The 18722-nt window shown below is 33.7% G+C and overlaps 2 protein-coding genes across 2 annotated transcripts in view; one reads left to right on the top strand and one right to left on the bottom strand.

The window, feature by feature from the left end:
* The window catches only part of LOC107289407 (sodium-coupled monocarboxylate transporter 1-like), a 36482-nt gene extending 34175 nt beyond the window's left edge, over positions 1-2307 (top strand). Inside the window, exons 13-15 of the mRNA XM_015818162.2 lie at positions 739-842; positions 1962-2047; positions 2146-2307. Of these exons, the coding sequence (XP_015673648.2) occupies positions 739-842; positions 1962-2047; positions 2146-2307 (352 nt within the window). The remainder of the gene's footprint in view (positions 1-738; positions 843-1961; positions 2048-2145) is intronic.
* A 5279-nt stretch (positions 2308-7586) lies between these two features.
* Positions 7587-18722, bottom strand: part of ANO4 (anoctamin 4) — a 96907-nt gene continuing 85771 nt past the window's right edge. The window contains exons 23-29 of the mRNA XM_015818161.1: positions 18477-18574; positions 15944-16086; positions 15102-15254; positions 13587-13734; positions 11143-11262; positions 9250-9355; positions 7587-8200 (exon numbers count right to left, since the gene is read on the bottom strand). Coding sequence (XP_015673647.1) covers positions 8009-8200; positions 9250-9355; positions 11143-11262; positions 13587-13734; positions 15102-15254; positions 15944-16086; positions 18477-18574 — 960 coding nt within the window. The 3' untranslated portion in view covers positions 7587-8008. The remainder of the gene's footprint in view (positions 8201-9249; positions 9356-11142; positions 11263-13586; positions 13735-15101; positions 15255-15943; positions 16087-18476; positions 18575-18722) is intronic.

Genomic DNA, 18722 nt, shown 5'->3' with positions numbered 1-18722 from the left:
CATATGGAAAAAAGTTGCATCTTGTTGTCCACACCTCCAGCACTTGGATTCATAATTCTCATAAATACGAGACATAGTTGCAGGATCCATGTGCCATCTATAAAACATCTTATAAAAATTCTCACGTAGATTTTGTGCCTGCGTAAATTTCACATTTCTCACCCATATCAACTCCCAGGTATCCATAGATATTATTTCTTCTTTATCAGCTTCTTACATGATTGCAATTGTTAATATTTACCCAAAATTCTAATCTGGATCTTTGGACTGAACAGAGGCTATTTTTGGCAAAGAGCTCCCTTATTAATGATATAATATGTCATAATGCTTATATTTATTTATAACATTTATAAATCAATTTATAAAGCTTCCAATCAAGAAGATAATTAACTTATCTCTCAACCAGATGAGGGAAAAGCTTTTTTTCTTTTTTCTTTGTAAACCAGTGATTCTTCAAGTATTGGGAATTCATCCAACTCTCTGGGTTCTGTAGTGTTTCTCTTGCCTTCAGGTGACTGCTAGATTGGTCATACTATACAATATAAACAGAGAACAGGAGTGATTTTCTCTAAATTTATACTATTAAAAAAGAGGGTTATATAAAAATGTATTGGTTGCATAGTTCCAAGTAGGGCAACCACAATGTATTTATTAAACATAAAGTAGTTTAAATTTGTAATTTGTTTTAAATAGTCTCTAATTAATGGAATAGGAAATACTAAACTTTTTTTCTTTCAGATCATATCTTCAAGAGTACTGGTATTCAGTGTCATATCTATATTTCAACACATTAGGTGCTTTGATTACATTTATTATGGGAACAATTATAAGTTTAATAACAGGTAATTCTAACTAATTTTTATTTATGGAAATTTACATCCAGTTTATTAAAAATTATCTTGCAATCTTCGCTGATGTATTATATCAGTGATATTGTAACACACAAATAATATATAAGAATGTAGTACAAAAAGCTATTTATCAGTGTTTTTCTTGACCAAGATTTACATTAGTAATTACTGACCTACTTGATTTATAAATCAACTTTAAGTAGAAACATGTACTTAAAATGGCTTTGCAAAAAATACTCACTTTTTAAGAAGATGTTTATCAATCATCATTGTCATTCATTCTTGGGTCTTTGAAAAACCCTCTTCTTGCTCCCATCTATCTATTAATGTCACTGAACACTGGATTGTATTCATCCAGAACTTTGTAAAAAATTTCCTCAAAACTCATCCCTGGTTCTTTTATTATCACCATTCAATCAGAGCATAATATGCAGCTATCATCAATCTAGAAAGCCCTGTTTTCATATGCCTCCAAATTACAAATTCCTATTTTCTGCCATTCATTTAGGCCTTTCATTCGTAATTAACCATATACCTTCAATTCTATGCATATCTTCATCAACTACTTTCTTATATATACAGAGTCATTTCTTGTGAGATGGATGGCCATAACATTTTGATAAATAAATATATCAGCCTCTGTTGCTGATAATGTAGAAAGAATAGGTAATAACTTAAAGATCAGAAGGAATTGCTGCTACCAAGGCAAAGACTGAGCTTGAGTCCATGTGAAGAAATAACTTGCCCTTCCTAATTCACACAAAAATAAAATGAGAGAGGGGGAAAGCACATTCAAGACTTGCAAGATTGTGTTACTATAGCTGTTACAAAAAAAGTAGCACCAATAATTATTTTGGGGGGAAAAATCTTTTCTTGTTAAGTGCAGTAAATACAGTATACTAAACCTATGGATAATGTGTTGGGCAATTGGCAAACAGATCCCAGGTATAAAGTGCCTCTTTATTTTGTATGGCATTACTTCCAAAACCATTTCCAAGTTCCATTTTTGTTTCAGCATTTTATGTTTGGAATGTTTAAAATAATACAAAGATGATCATATCAGTGCTTAAACTACAGAATTTTGGTTTATATTATTAAACTTTCTTTTAGGAGGTTTAAAAAAGGAGGTAGACCACAGACTTCTGTTTACAAGAAAGGATTTTATGGTGAACATTCAGTACTGGAAAAACAAGTTTGTAAGTATGGTTTAAGAGTGCTATTGATGTACCTATTTCCGGTTAGATAATATGCAAATAGAATATTTGTAGCTTTAATTTTCAAAGTTTCATTTTAGATATCTGGTACAAATTTGAGTTTACCGGACAGTTCACTATCCTTGTTTCAAGTATTAATTATCAGTGACTGGATAATGTTTACTAAATATGTAGGATGTGGTTCATCTAAAGTATTTCACTCTTGTGAACTTCAGGATCAGATTACAAGGCAATTAAAATAACCTTTTTACAATTAGATCACAATGAATTAGAGCAGGGGTGTCAAACTTGCGACATCACATGACATGTTGCGACATATCAGAACTTTTTTTCTATTGCCAGCAATGGGGTGGGCGCAGTTTTGGTATGACGCATCTGGCCCACGGGCCAGCAGTTTGACACCCCTGAATTAGAGCAAGAGGATTTTGGGTATTCTCCAACCTCACTTGTTTCAGTGGAATTAAAAAATATATATTAATAGATCTGTGCAGATTTGATTTCAGTAAGATTCTTTGAAGAACAAAGGAATGGAAATGTAGCAATTAACAGCAACTCTTTGGCGTAGATGCCACAAGTTTTTCCCCCCCCCGGGATCACAGGGTGCCCGCAGAGTTCAGCCTTTGCTCAAGAAAAGCTTGCTTTAAAACGTTTCAGAAAAGTACTACATTTCTGCTTTTACATACCTTGAGGCATGTGGAATCAAATCTGAAATGCTACATATTCCCTTTTTAATGCTATCCTGATACTTTAAAGCAGGGGTGTCAAACTGCCGGCTCGTGGGCCGGACACGTCACGAGGAAACCACGGCCAACCCATTGCCGGCAATGGGGAAAAAGCTCTGATACGTTGCGTGCCGTCATGTGACGTTGCGAGTTTGACATGTCTGCTTTAAAGGCTAGAACTTTATTGAACTTCTGTAAGTCCTTGAAGAATGGACTTTTCCTCTGAGTATTGAGCTTCATTGTAATGATGGAAGTTGAACAAATGGGTTGCTCTGTTATTTTATATCTGTTTCCTGCTATTTTTTTCCCTGTCAGTTTTGCTTTTGGTTTTAGTACTGTATTAGCTACTCAGTTTTAGTTTGTAAGATGGGTGGCCACATAAATCAAATTGGTAAATAAATAAGAATGTGGCCTTGGTACAAAGTCTATTTAGTAACTGTTATGTTGTTTTTAATTTGTATTACATTTGCAGTCAGCAAAACAGGTTGCTCCTGAAGAAGGCTGATTCAGAGGACAAAACAGAAGAGCATTTCTATAAAATAACTTCTGTAAATGAAACCCATGGAATATAGTAAAGCTGAGCATTTAGCAATCTTTGATTTTTACTCAGTGATATTTGAATTGGAAAATCTTTATTTTTCAATAATTATTGAAATTATTTTGGTTGTGTTATTACCTGATTATCAAAGCTTAAGCATGTTTTTATGGTAAGTTTATAGAACTGCAAAACATTATAAAAGTTTAATATATAACACTCCATTATTTATTGAAGAACCTTAAATTTGTTTTATTTGCTTTTATGTAACACTATTAATGCTTTACAAATAATAAATTCTAAATTTTGAACCTAAATTTTTAGAGTAAATATTGTTAAGTAACAAAATATTCACACAATATAAACCACAAAAAGAATTTGTCCTTGTCCATATGGGTATTTTGTATTGTTTTTCTGTTTTTCATCTCTTTTCCAAAAAGCTTTGTAATTTACAATGCATAAAAGGCATCCCACTGACTATTATATAGCAGTATTATATGATGGCGGTTTTATTTTTAATGAAAGTCTATTAAAGGATGTTGCAATTTCAACTAGTATATTGAAATTACAATCTTTACCATTCTGCCCACATGCATGAAAGAATTTTTTAGATTAGTGCCTTCTTGATTGAAAATTGATCAGTTATGCATGTCCTTCAACCATCCATATTAATAATAAGCAAAAATTCAGTGTAAATCTGATACTTGGCATGTCTAGATTAAGGTTTTTAAAACTGTTCTTGGAACACTGTTTTCCACAAGAACATGAGCCTATTTAGTGAGAAATTAAGAACAAATAAAGTTCATCAGGAGTGGCCATAACAATTTTCCCAAGGTACAGCAGAAAATATGGGACGTCAATTGAAGCTCTTCCTCCTGATTAAAGGTTTTGGGATTTGTTTATATATTTAACTAACAGGTTCCTCAGCCTGGAAAAAAGTTTGAAAACATTCTCTCCCTGGTCCATCTAATTCTGATTTTGCAATATCTGCAGTTTCCAATGCCCATTTCTCCTGAAATACCAAGAATGAAAACTGAGTAACATTTTCATGTTCTTCATTTCTAACAAGTTAATACTTACTTAGGACTCCTTTCCACTTTTTGAGAAAGCCCTCAATATTTTGGAGTATTAATAATAACAAAGAGGCACTTTGTAACGTTCCACTATTGTATTAAAAACAATTAGACCAATGGAAAACAGAAGGAATAAAGATGTAGTTAGAGGGCAAATGGGCCTTTTGGAGGACTGGTTACATTGGATTAGTGTCTTCAGTGGGTAGGCATCAGAGATCCCACTCACCCTTCTCCATTAGATTTGGATAGTTTCTCTGTTTCAGAGACCTTGTATCCTGTGCTGAGCCATTCCCCCCCCCTTCCTGAGCAGCTTTTTCTGCAGTACACTTCCCTAATAAGTGCTAATGGCAAATTAACTAGCTTTTAATTAGTTGTTTGCTACAGCTGGCACTGCTGCCTAAAATTAGCAAGATCCCTGCCTTGACCTTAATAAGTTAACAGCTGATGGGTTTTGCCTCCTGAGTGTATACTAGGCAAACAACTAGCCTTATCACTTTCTTTTCATGTGACTTCCATATTACACTCCTTACTTGTAATTTGTTCCTTTCCAATAAAGTAAACACAAATGATTTCCTTCTTGTTAATTGCGTCAGCACTGGGGTGAACATTCCAAAGGGCAGGGGAATGGGGAAAATCTGTAAGATCTGCCTGGCAATCCCAACTTCCTTGTGACTACTTCTGGAGGCTGTCCTTGCCACTTGGACTCAACAAGGCAGATTGAGGAAGGATCCCCTGGTGCTGTGGGTGTGTTTCAGTACAATTTCTGAATAAACTTTATTAGCCTGGAATCTCCCTTGATGTTCTCATTCTTTGGCAGCCATCTTGCAAATTCTAAATAAAGTATTGATGCACGAACTACCAACAACTTCTTTTTAAGCAGGGAAAAGCCATAGAATGATATAGGGAATGTCACTGGAGCCCTTCAAAGTAGCAACTCATAATTAACTATCTTGCTTTGAGATGGACTAATCACCTGGGAGAAAGCTTCTTCAGGCTGTTTTTATTGCTTGGGACTAGGAAGGGGTGAATCCCACTAGAGATGTTTTCAACTAAATAAAGCCTAAAGTCAGACTGAAGACTGGATATCTTTTCAGTCATCCTGCATAGCAAAATCGTAAGACTATATAATCAATAAAATATAATTTAGAAAAGGAATAGTAAACAACACATAACCATTTTTATAAATAGAACATAAACAAGGAAATTAATAGGAGAAAAATAAAGTACCATAAATCTGTCAATAACTATTGCAATTAAGTTTTTAAAAAAATCACCAAAAGAGAAACAACACTAACAATAACAGCCTGGCAGATTCAGATTGGAAAGACATGTTAGAATGACTACTAGATTATAGGAGAACCCTGTGGTTTTGTGCTCATTTGGGGAATTTTTTAAGGTGCCAGAGAATATATACCTGATAATTATTCTAATTTTGGGAGCAAGCAATTTCTTAATACAATGGGGATTTAATTGAATAATATGTTTTAAAAGACAAAATCATAACAAACTTTCATAAAATGTTTTTTATTCTTTGAAAAATAAACACAAAAGCAGGAATTTAATTCATAATATGTTTTAAAGTTTATTATAACTGTAGGAATGCTAAATATAGCTTTATGATAATATTCTATAAGTGTGTAAAATTGATCTTGTTTTTATTTTTTGCTATTTACAAATAAACAATATATACATATTCATGAATTATATATAGCATTTTTTTAAAAAAAATCGCATATGCAAACAGTATGTCTAATGTACATAACAGTAAAAATGCTACTATAATATGCTTTGCTAATATATATTATATTAATCAGTGATAATGTTATATATTAATTTCTATTTCCAAACTCAAAAATGTCAGATGAAACATAACACAGAAAAGAGCAATCAGGCTGAAAAATGATCCAGGGTGTATACGTTAGGTTTGTTTGTTGGTTTGTGTCTTAAGACTTTTTTTTTTTAAGATTCAAAAGTAATCATATGCAGGCTGCCTCATTATTTCAAATAATAAACTCCTTGAAATGTTTTGCCTCATTTGTTCTTTTAAAATTGTCCATGAATTGACGTTGCATCATTTCCACTTTCCTGAAGACAGGGTTCTTAAGGAAATATAAAAAGGAAAAGAATATAGGTCTACCACTTGCAAAAATGAACAACACAATATCCAGACACTATTTTAAATTGTCAGAATATTGCACTGTGTCCCTAATCTAAATGAAGTGAATCTTGAGCATGTATAACTTATCCCCAGGCTTCAGCAGCATCAATATGAAAAAAGGAGGTGCTCTTTCTTTTTCTGTGGGTTTCCCTTCACAGAATCCCTTTGCTAGTCAGAAGGATATAAACAATAAAAAAAATCTTCCCCAGCTCTATACAGCACAAACAATAATCAGCTGTGCTCTCAGTAAAACCTTTATTCGTTAATAGTTTTTATTTCCACCTTTCTTTTCCAGTTAATTTTTTAGGATGCACATGCCTTTTCTATATTAAATATATATTACAATAATTAATCCTGAATCCTTAAACTTGTACTATGATTGTAATATGGTTACTAGAATGCTAAAAAAATAAAAGTTTCGATTTAATTTAAAACTGGATAGCTAATGCAGTATATTTCTTCAGTTTTTTCTTCTAGCTTTTTTTTTTTTTTGCAGCCTAGGGGATATAGTCAGATTGCAAGTAAGTATCAGATGCTACTGAGCATGGCATGCCAGTCCCCTCTTCCTTTCTATCTTTGGAAGAGGAGGTCCATGCATACACAACAAACAGGACAGGTTGGTCATATTTCCAGACCCAAAATGTATTGGCAGAATGATGACATATATGTCAAAGAAAAAGAAGAGAGATGCTAATATGTATAAAGTATACTGGAGCCACATGAAGGATGTTGGTGAAAATCCATCCTTGAAATATTAAAGAATCCTCTTCTTCTGGAAAGAAGCCCAACTACTGTTTCAAAGGTTTTAAATGGCTAACCGTGTGTGTGTGTGTGTGTGTGCCTGTATATCCAGCAGAAGTGTGGTCTGGGCATGCTCACATGGACAGGCAGCCAATAAAAAGCTTTCAAAGTACAGATAGTCCTTGTTTAGCAATCACAATTGGCACCAGCCAATCGGTCATTAAATGAAGCAGTTAAGTGAAATAGCAACTTTGCTTATCTTATTTCAGCATTCCATTGCTTTACAGACCTGCAAACGTCATAAATGCAAGGATTAGTGGTAAAGTTATTTTTTCCATTGTAATTATGGATAGTTGCTAAATGAGGCATTTTCTTTTTTTAAAAAAAGGATTACTTTAGTGTGCCTGTCCTTTTGCAGAATGCAGCCACTTTAATGCTTCAAGGAACAGTACTTCAAATGTCTTCTACAGATGCTTTGCACAGCTCTGAAAAATATATTGCTAAATCCTATCCATAGCAGGATATAACTATTGCTATACTGTATCCTTTAATAAAAATACACTAACCATGGAAAATGTGCGGGTTACTGACTTGTGTTCAGTACCCCTATTCAATGTCCTCAAAATACTCATCTGAATTTTTTATTTATTTGAAAAATTACATAGTCTCTACTGGGGAAATTACATATATGTTTAGAAATGCTCACTCCATTAGTTATGGCCATTCCTTGTGGTAAGATTTTCCATTTTTCTTCCTCTCCTTTTGTTCCTTCTGAAGGCGCTCAAGTTCAGCTTCATACATCATTTCCTGAATCAGATATTTTTCTCTTCTCATACGATCCCTTAGATCTTTGGGAAGATCTGGGATTAAATAGGAAATCAAGTGTTTTATGCAAAACACAAGGTGCTGTAAAGAAAATTTTAAAAGCAAGTGAATTCACTTCCATACAAACCTGAACAGTAATCTTTATTATTAATAAACATAATGGGAAAAATACAATTATGTCTCCATACACAGTTTATGATATTTCTGTATTTACTTTTTTTTAAAGAATCACTTCATTTCTATTAACATCTTCACATCTCAAAGAAACCAAGAACAACTATCTATTCCTTATAGTACTTAAATGGCAATATTAATTGCTAACTGTACTTAGTAGTGTCAATTTATTTAGTTCACTACAATAAAGAAATAGGAGGAGGAAACAATCAAGATACATTTAAGAATTAAAAAAATATTTTAATACTATTTAAATTAAATTTTAATATATTTAAATTTAGTGAATTATCTGCGCATCCATTATATCATATAATAATATAACTCTATACCGGCCCCCAACCTTTTGGACATTAGGTACCAGTTCCATGGAGAGAGGTTTCTTCATGGACCGGAGGGGACATGGTTTCATGTGCTGCCTGCATCCCGTGGATTGGGCTTTGTTTGTGCGGCCCAGTTTCTGGCATGCCGTGGCCTGGTGCTGGTCCGCAGACTGAAGGTTGGAGACCCCTGCTCTATAGAGTAATGTAGGAGGTTTAGCTGAATTTCTTTTAGTTACTTTGAAACTTTTGGGCAGTGAAATTGGTCTAAATATTTCAACTATGTTGTTATAAAAATACTAACCTAAAATGTCACAGAATTAAACAAAATGGTTCTGTGAGCCATCCTACATACAAACAATGGCTATTTTGAATTAATAGATTCACACAGAAAGATCTTCTACCGTGAATTTATATGAATAGTGTTCTGAAAATACTATTCTGGCAACCTTTCAACAGATATTCAAAGAGAAAGAAATTGAGCACAAGCCACTATTAGGAGACCAGAATTTATTATACAGGGTCAGCCTACCCAGTGTTAATAGTATCAGCATTTTATACCTTGACACTGAACCATTACAATGGCAGTTCAATCATTTTTAAGTTTCACATTTGGAAGGCTACAAAACTGAAATTTACCTCAAAAACTATAATAAATGCCAACCGTGCAGCTAAGACATGCCAGAATTGTAGTGTGTAATCATAGGGCACTGAAGAATGAGGGGGATCACGATAGTCTCTGTACCTGAAAGGAGAAGCAAAAAAAGGATAAATTTTATCTATTAAAATGCAAGATATCTACTGAATGTATATCAACCCTACTATGATATTAAGTCTTTGAAGCCTTTGTTTACCATTGATCCCATTAATACCTGAAATTAAAGGCTGTGAAAGAATTATGGAAATTCCCAATATACTGAGCTTCTAGACTACCTTAACAACAATATGATTTAAACCATTTATGTTGCATAATGTTGCTTGCCATTAAAAAGAACAGCATGGCAGTTGTAGATAACTGTATAGGTAATAATTTCAAGAAGAATTGCATGCCAATCCTATCTGTTATTGTCACCCTATTCCACTTAGTACGTATCTTCGTGAGGGACACGTGGAATGATGAGTAAGAAAGGGGACACATGCCAAACTAGTGAGAACAGTCAGATCAATCATAGTAATCAATGGTTTATGTCATCATATGTCACAGATTATCACCACATTTATCTACATAAATGGATGGTTTTTACCTGACTATTTGTGTGCCTTACCTATTTTTTGTGTTTCTACCCCTTCTATCTATATCTCGCTCTTCTTGTCTTTTGGTATTAAAATTCAAACACACGTCTAATACTGTTAAATTTTCATAACAAATTTAATGTCTATTAATATTCCTCAGGTTATAATGACAATTGGAAGTGGGAACTCCATTACTAAGCAATGTGGTTGTAAAGTGTAATATCACATGATCATGCCATTTAGTGATGGCAATTCTGACAGTCCCAGTTGTCATTAAATGAAGAACCCATGGATTGCTAAGTGGGGGATTTCTCTGATTGAGTGTAATAGTATGGTAGAATGTCTTTGGGAGAATGGGCGAAATGATCCTACCTAGAGAACAGTCAGATAAGAGACAGCATAGCCCACAGCTGCATAGTAGGTAGAGAAAGAGGCTCAGGAAGGACCTTCCTTAAGATGATGGAGGGAGAACTGTACTTTCACACTTGTAGGATTCTGTTAATGTAGCTTTACAATAAAACATAAGCTAGAAATAGCTTATGTTTCTTGTCTGATCTACCTGGTAAGGTGGACATTCTGACTTCCTGCTGACTTCCCCATTATCTTTGCTTGTGGGAAGCCAGCAGGGAAGGTTGGAAATTGTACTTATGTGATCAGCAGGACACTGCAACAGCCGGAATTCTGAGGACCTGTCAGAATTTTGAACAGTCACTGAATGAATGGTCATAATCTGAGGACAATTCACATCTTAAATGCAGATACTAATGGTCTACATAGCTACTAATGCCTCTCGTGTCTATGGGAGGATGTCAGAACAGGCTAGATGGTGGTTATAGCATGATAAAGACCCATATGCATGACACTGAATCATATACAAAGTGGTAGGGCTTCAATCATACCATCATCACCATCTTGCCTGTTTGTCCCTCCCTGTGGATGTCAATGGATAATGTTCTAGCTTTTTCTATAATAAAATGGTATCCATTCAGCATTTTAGTAATTTGATTCATATGTACTGCATTGGATAAATTTGTATTTTACCACCCCATATTACTGATAGAAGTTGTGACACAGACCTAAGAATAACTCAGATTTGATTTCACATGGCATAAAAAGCTTTTTTTTAAAGACAAGCATTTGAAGTTTTCTATTTCTGAAAATGGCTTTTTGTAGCTACTATTGCTGTAGGTCAGTGTTAATTTTTTTTGAAAATGTGTACTGTTTTAAATAAAAATAATAGTGGTGAAACAGTAAAAATGTCTGATAAACATGACAGCATTTTCACACATATTTCTTTACCTGCAATATTTTAAAGATACATCAGAAAGCTCACTTCCATTTGATAATAGTTCTGAACGATGTTCAAAATCGGACACCAGAAATAGTGATAAACTTGCATTAACATAGCCAACCATACATCTAGAAAGGAAGAATGATTTTACTCAGAACACAGCCTTCTTACACCAGATTCTGTAATAAATACTCACGAAAACTCAGGTCCATATTACTCAGATCATTTGCTAACAATGAACATCCTAGGAAGAGCTGTTGGTCCTAATTCTGGATTCATGAAAATAATACAGAAACTATATGCCGACCGTCTCATCATTTACATGTGGGGAAATAAGAATAAACATCTCTTCTAAAGCAATTGTCAGGTTATTTGTATGTTGAGATAAATATACATTGAGATTTTTATTATCCAAAAAACCCACAAAATTGTTCAGTTTTCTAAGGGCTTAGGGTTTTTTTTTGTTTCATAACTTCAAGAAGAAAATACTGATTCTCAATTTAAATATTTTTTCTGCAATCACGTGTTATATAAAATTATTTAAAAAGAAATCCCAGTCAATGGAGAACTGGACATGGAATACTAGTTTGTAATGGAGTAGTGTCACTGATCAGTTTTAAGTTAATTTATTTTTAATACTAAGTGAGCTAAAGGGCTATAAGGAAAAAATAGTTTTTTCACAGTTGGAATGAAGAACAAACTTAACAAAATTAAAATTACAGAATATACACTGGACTCAATGGAATCTTAATCAAGGCTAATTTAGATGATATTGATTTCAGTTGAAATGAATGGGATGAAGTGAATAGGATACATACACTGAATGCAATATGGATCCAACCACTTTTATGTAACTATATTCTTCCTAAATAATACTTTTTATTTTTAAAATTTTGTAATAGATCTGAGTTAAATATTTATTTGTGAATATGCTAAATATATACTTCTCTCATGCTGATTTTTTTTTGTATTTTCAACTTCAATTGGCTCGACACAGGTATGAATTTTTAAAACTTCAAATCAGTTTACTAATCCTAGGAAAAAAATAACATATAACAATGAAATGTCATCAAAGGCAAATGACAATATTGTAGAATTGCCTTGTCTTAGAAATACATTCATTTGCCCTCAGATATAGCATATGATCACATCATTAGCTACATGAGACTTCATTGGTTCCAAGATATTTTTAAAAAATATTGCCATTCCACCCCTAGTAAAGCCCTTTTTTGCACTGAAATGGGATGATACAAACAACTCAAACTCTGAAGAGCCCATCGTAAAAAGAGGAGCAGCTTTGAAAAAGCCCCTGGACATGGCAATCTTCTGCCAGGGATCGACTGACAGCTACAACTGGAATGGAGTTGAAGCACTTTCTACTGGTCACTGTGATGGATTAAATAAACAAATAACTTTATTGACTTTCTTATAAAATATGTTGTTTAATCTGCTATGCTTCTTTCAGTTCTTCACTGCTGTTCTCACTACCAGCAGCTTAAGGTGAAAAACTTCATATAATGCAGTTTCAAAATGTTTTTCCTCAGAAAAAGCAATGCAGCTACACATTGCTAGAAAGGATAATCAATAACTCAGCTCTTCACACTCAGCTTTCCAGGAAATAATTTTATAGGAATTATAGCAAGAGAATATTGGCTTTCCCTCCTGTATGTAATAAAGTATCAAGTTAAGTTCCTTGACTCATTAATGAATGAGCAGAAATGCATATCCAAAATTGTAACTTCGTCTTTTAGCCTTCTGTGACAAAGCTGCAATAAAATCCAAATATATCCACTCATAAGAAAATTCCAATTTCCAAAATAGCTTTCTGTATAGCAGGAATGCAAAATATGACACATCTAAATGGTTAATGAAACAAATACTGCCTAGCTTATTCTGATTCAGACATATAGATTATGCCATCTATGGCCTTTCAAAAAGCCTATATATTAGGTTTATTTGATAGCAAAGAAATATCAAAATAGAAATAATAGATCTTATTGGTATCACAGAGTAATATATTATTTTATGTAGTGGTGTTATTTGTGATTTTAAAAAGTACAGTTAACTTTAATATGACAATCACATGTTCAATAATCTTAAACCAAAGTTATTTTTTCAATTATTAGCATCAAAATACTTGTTCTTCCTAAAAAGTTGTTTTGTGGCCTGCCTTCATTACTTTCTCATAAATAGCTAATAAAAGCTGGCTGTATTGGAGATTTAATCTCCTTCAAAATTATTTTATATTTTTGCAGTAGAGTCAAAGCAGAATAATTTGGATGCAAAGAAGAAGCCTAACCAATGATATTTCTCTGTAAATATCTCATTAAAAAGTTCATAGTCCTACCTATGAAAAACTGAATGAAGTCTTAGATAGGTTGCTATGAGATTCTAAAACTGAAACTGCTATAGGCATTTGGATTATTTTGTGGCATATTTCTAAAAAAATTACTTTTGTCCAGCCTCTCCTTGACCTGCACATGGTCCATATTTGTAAGCATAAACAAGCCGTGGGATGAAATCTGAAGTCACAGCAATAACAAATGCATTTGTGATGACAGAAAGAATTCCAATGCCTTCAAGAATTCCATACCAGATTCCTAACAAAAGAAAAGAATAGCCATGTCAGTTTCAACTTCTGAAATTATTAGTTAAATTGTAGCATTTACACACTACTTTAATCAACATTGTTTATGGTCCAGTTCTAGATAGATCTACCAGACCTATGCCCATAAAATGCCACTTGCTCTAAGATAAGTCAATATCAAAGATTTCCCCATTAGATATTTTTCCAAATGAATTAAAAAATCAGAGTGTGGTACTACTTTTTCCAATTGATAAATTTTATTAAGTTTTTGAAATGTGTAAGTTGGAAAAAGGGTCCTCAGATTTCTCTTGATGTTTTGCTACCATAAACTAAGTTGGCTATTCTCCTATGGTGCCTACAAATGTATTAAAATGAAAAGTCTGCCACCCTGAGTCTGACATTTACAATTCAACAAATCTGGAAAGCACCAAAGGAAATCTGATTTACAGGATCCATCTTGGTGTATCATGATGGTCCATCATTGGACTGTACTTATGATCTATAAAGATAGTAGCACAACTCTACTATTTAAGGAGAAGCTTGTAACAAAAATGTGTTTTGTGAAATGGACATGTACACATTGTCTCGGAGGTTCTGTTGGATATTCTGGAAGTGATATAGCTCAACAGAACTGAAATTCAACATTGTTTTGAGTTTCAGCCAAAATAAAATCTGAACCAAATTTTTTTCTTTGTCCTCATGGGCTGTGCATTGGCCCACCTGCTGATCTTCACAATGTCTTCCCTTATAACAAGGTTTGAAGTAAAGGACATTGATAGAAACTAAAGGGAAGCAGGGAGAGAAGAGTCTTCAAAAAGTTCAGAGATAGGCAAATTAGTTGAATGTGGCATGAAGGGAATTAATAATCAATCTCCTTATGTTTCCAACACCTTTCTTTGGCCACCTCCACTACTATATCTCCATCTGGCTCCCCCCCTAAGTTGTTGCCTGATACACACTATCTATTCCAGACATGGACTAAATACTTGTTTTGGTTTAAATAGAAATTTCCAGATTTCTAGAAATTACCCTTGTTTTTTGCCTCAAACATTTTCCACATAGCTACAATTCAGTGCTACAAGTATGGGAGAATTGGAAAAGGCAAGGCCCAAGATAGCAAGCTTATTAAAAATGGTCTCTCCCAAGTATGAAATACCTTGTGGTATTAGCTACCCGATAGGCTGTATCCTGTGAGCATCTATGCCTGGCCTTTTTTTAATGCCACAGAGTTGTTATGAAAAGATTCACGTTTTAATTGTCTGAAAATATTACCCTAGTCCTATATTAAACTTTTCTCAGTAACTAGATCTTTGATTACAATTTTCAACTTCAATTTGCTATCACACCAATATTTTACACCCATTAAAAAAATCTGTTTACCAATGTCTTTTGCTCTGGAAGCTAATGGCCGTCTCCACTGGGTGACAAATTTATAGGCATCCAGGCGTATTTCAATGATATTGTTCAGTAAAGCCAGAAACGGAGCAAGTGGAAAAGCTGCTACAAATATGGTTATGAATCCAAACTGAAGGACTGAGAAGGAAAATGTGAGAAGGAATGTCATATTTAACCAATAGTTACGTATATTTTATATATACTGTACATGACCAAGTGTACAATAATTAAAAACTAAAGGTAGAATAAGGCATGAATACAAAGCTTATGATTTCTATACAGAAATAAACATTCCTTTAGCAACCCACAACATTAAATACTAACAATGGCAGATTCATAAGAGTAGATTTCTTCCTGTACAGATTGGAATCATCTATACAGTGTATCCAAAGATAAACAGTACAGATTTGCAGACCACATTGCTGCTTAAAATAGCAAGATACAAATCAAAATATACAATGCTTTATCATCTCTAAAATAATTAAAAGAATTTAAGCTTCTAGATCAAACAAGTTTCTCCTTTCAGTACCTCCTCTTTGTCTCTGCTAGTTTGAAACGCTAAAAAGTATAGTATCTACTATTAGAGTCAATATGCCTGGTTAATCTAATTTCATTTACGCTTATAGATCTATGATGCCTCAAAATTTATATCACAGTGCCACGAGATATGTTTTTGTTGCAAAATGGCTATCTCTCTGAAAATAATTTTATAACCTTACAAGAATGGATACAACACTATCTTGGAAGATTTTATTTTTTTTAAAAACACAATAATATTATTATATTGGACCACCAGAATCAGGCAACAAAGAAAGAACTGTTCATACTCATTTCGAGGTATTCATCAAAGAGTCCATAGGAATTTAAAGGCAGCAAGTTATAGTCTTTTTCCCATTGTGGTAAAGTTGTTTTTTGCTGTGAACCATACTCTTGCCGCAGTTTTCGTCTGGTCCACCAGTTCTGAATTATCCTGCATATGTGAATATTATTTTTACATATTTTTCAGATCACTTAAATTTCAACATTTACAGTTTTGCCATATATTTGTTTTTTTTATAGAGGTACTCATTTTCACACAATACCAATAAAAAAAGCCACATAACAGAAACATAATTAAAATAAGCATCTTAAAGTATAAAATAAAAATTGGAATAATCACTATATTAATCTGATTGCCAAAAATGTTCCAATGTGGTGGACCTAGCAGTGAATGTCTGAAGCTGAATCTCTTCTCAGCAAGTCGGATGCTGAATATTCCTCTGGATGGAATAAGAACATATCCACGTTGTGGGCACAGAATTTGAGAGAGCTCTATAACTCGTCACTGTTGGAGCTTCATCAAAATTTAAGACTTAGAGCTAACACCAAATTTTCCATATGTGACAAAATATATACAATTAACTCTTGTTACACAATAATAAGAAAGGCTCCAAGAGTTGAGTTGGTGCATTTTTTTAAAGAAAGTAACAAGAGAACAAATCCTCCAATGTCATTTCAAATCCAAATTGAAGCTCAACAATGTAGAGGTAATTATTTTGAAAGAAATTCCTATCAGAATCTATGTAAACGAAAAGACTACTCTTTCCTGACTGAAATATTAAAACTACTCATATTGTTGGGAAAAGTTAAGAAGACATAGATTTTACCTTCTAATAAAAGAGATTTAGACTAAATACTGTGCAAAAGGCCAGAGAATTTATAGAGAAATACAAAAATGAATTACAAGAGATCCAGAAAGGCATTAAGAGGAAAAGACCCAAACAAATTGAGAGACAAGTATATAACCAGCAAAAAATAAGAAAAAATGATGAGGAGTTGAGGGCTATGGACATGGACTTTTTAAAAACAGTTCATCAACTATGTAATACAATGCTTAATCTGGAATATAAATGGAGCCAACTCCCCCCCCCCCAAAAGGAAAAAAAGTATTTCACTATCTAAAAAAAAAAGGATATAATTTGCCTTTAGGAAACACGTATTAGAAATAAAGATGTAAAATATTTATTTTACAAAAATTTAGATGAATTTAGCTCTATATATCAACCCGATTAAAACCACAATTAATAACAACTGATCAGGATGGTAGATATGTAACGGTAGAAACGGAACTAGATGGCCAAAAAACCTGTGTGCTGGGAATTTATGCACTGATCAACAGAAATACTTTCTACAAACATATGATGGACCTAATGTTAACTCTACTGTACCAAAGTCGGTGTCTGATAGGCGACTGGAATGCTATGGTGTTTCCACAATTGGACAGAACATCTGAAAAAATTATCAAAACTATCCAAGGAAAATTGCCAAAGTCCTTCTTGCAGAAAATTTAACATTAGTCAATATCTAAAAATAAAAAAATTGTAATTCTAGAGAATATACCTATTTTTCACCAATCATTTTCAAAATAGACATAAGAATTTCAAAAAAATTAGTTACTCTGGCCTCGAAGTCTTTCCTTGATCACAATCCAGTTGAATTGACTTTAACAAAGAAATCAGCAAACTTTAGATGGACACTTAATTAAACTTTATTACAGAAAGATTGGATAGTAAAGATATCAAAGAGAAGTTAACAGAATTGTCTGACAAAAACCTAAACAAAGGTACAGACATAAAAAGAGTATGGAATGCAAGCAAACTGAAAAAGAAAGTCCAGAAAAAATCTGGGAAATCTTACAGGAAATTAAAAGTAAAGAAGAATTAAGGAAATCACTTACAAAGATAAACATTCTAAACCAAACTTATTATCTATGTGTTTAGATAATTAGATAATAAATTGAACACTCTTAAACAAAAGAACCTCGAACATGCAAATAAACCAAGAAGGTGTTTGGCGTATATACCAGTATTAAGGAATGAAAAAGAGAAGATGATTTTGAAACTCCAGGGGGATGACACAGTTATAACAATTAATTTAGAAATACAGAAACCTTTCATTATTACTATTCCAATTTATATAAAGCAGGGGTCTCCAAACCCCGGGCATGGTCAATTACCAGGCTGTGCCCTATTTGCAACCAGGCTGTGTGAGTAGCAGGCTGGTGCATGTGCTGCTTGACTCACGTGAGTGGCGGGCTGGTGCACATGTGTGAGTCAAGCTGCATGTGCATGCGCATTGGCATGCCACTCATGTGGCCCAGTTCCCCTCTCCACCCCTCAGCCAGGCCACCAAGCCGCAAAGGTTGGGGACCGCTGATATAAAGGATCTGACATCTCTTCAGAATAAATAGAATGTTATCTCCAAAAGCAGAATGAACAGGTTACATTGCCCAGGAGGTATCTGTCAGCACGGCTTCTGTATTCTATACATGTTACAATAAGCAAGCATTAATATGTATATTTCAAAAAAGGACATACGTACGGGTAGCCTAATTCCATGAAGTTGTTCCAAGTCTGCTTTAGCACCATTATAATACCCATCTGCATACAGAGATCAATAAGGCATCCACTAGGGTGGCACTGCAGAAGAAGCAGGCAGCAAGGGAACAAAGGGAAGTTTAAGCCATGCTGACTGGGAATTATTGGAAGGAAATCCCAGCATTCATATTGAGGAAGCCGGCAATACACATTTCACAGAACTCAGCCTTGTATGTATCCTTACTATATC

This window comes from Protobothrops mucrosquamatus, unplaced genomic scaffold (genome assembly GCF_001527695.2).
Source record: "Protobothrops mucrosquamatus isolate PMUCROS unplaced genomic scaffold, P.Mucros_1.0 scaffold687, whole genome shotgun sequence".
In the NCBI taxonomy this organism is placed as follows: Eukaryota; Metazoa; Chordata; class Lepidosauria; order Squamata; family Viperidae; genus Protobothrops; species Protobothrops mucrosquamatus.
This window is presented reverse-complemented; position numbering and strand designations above follow the sequence as displayed.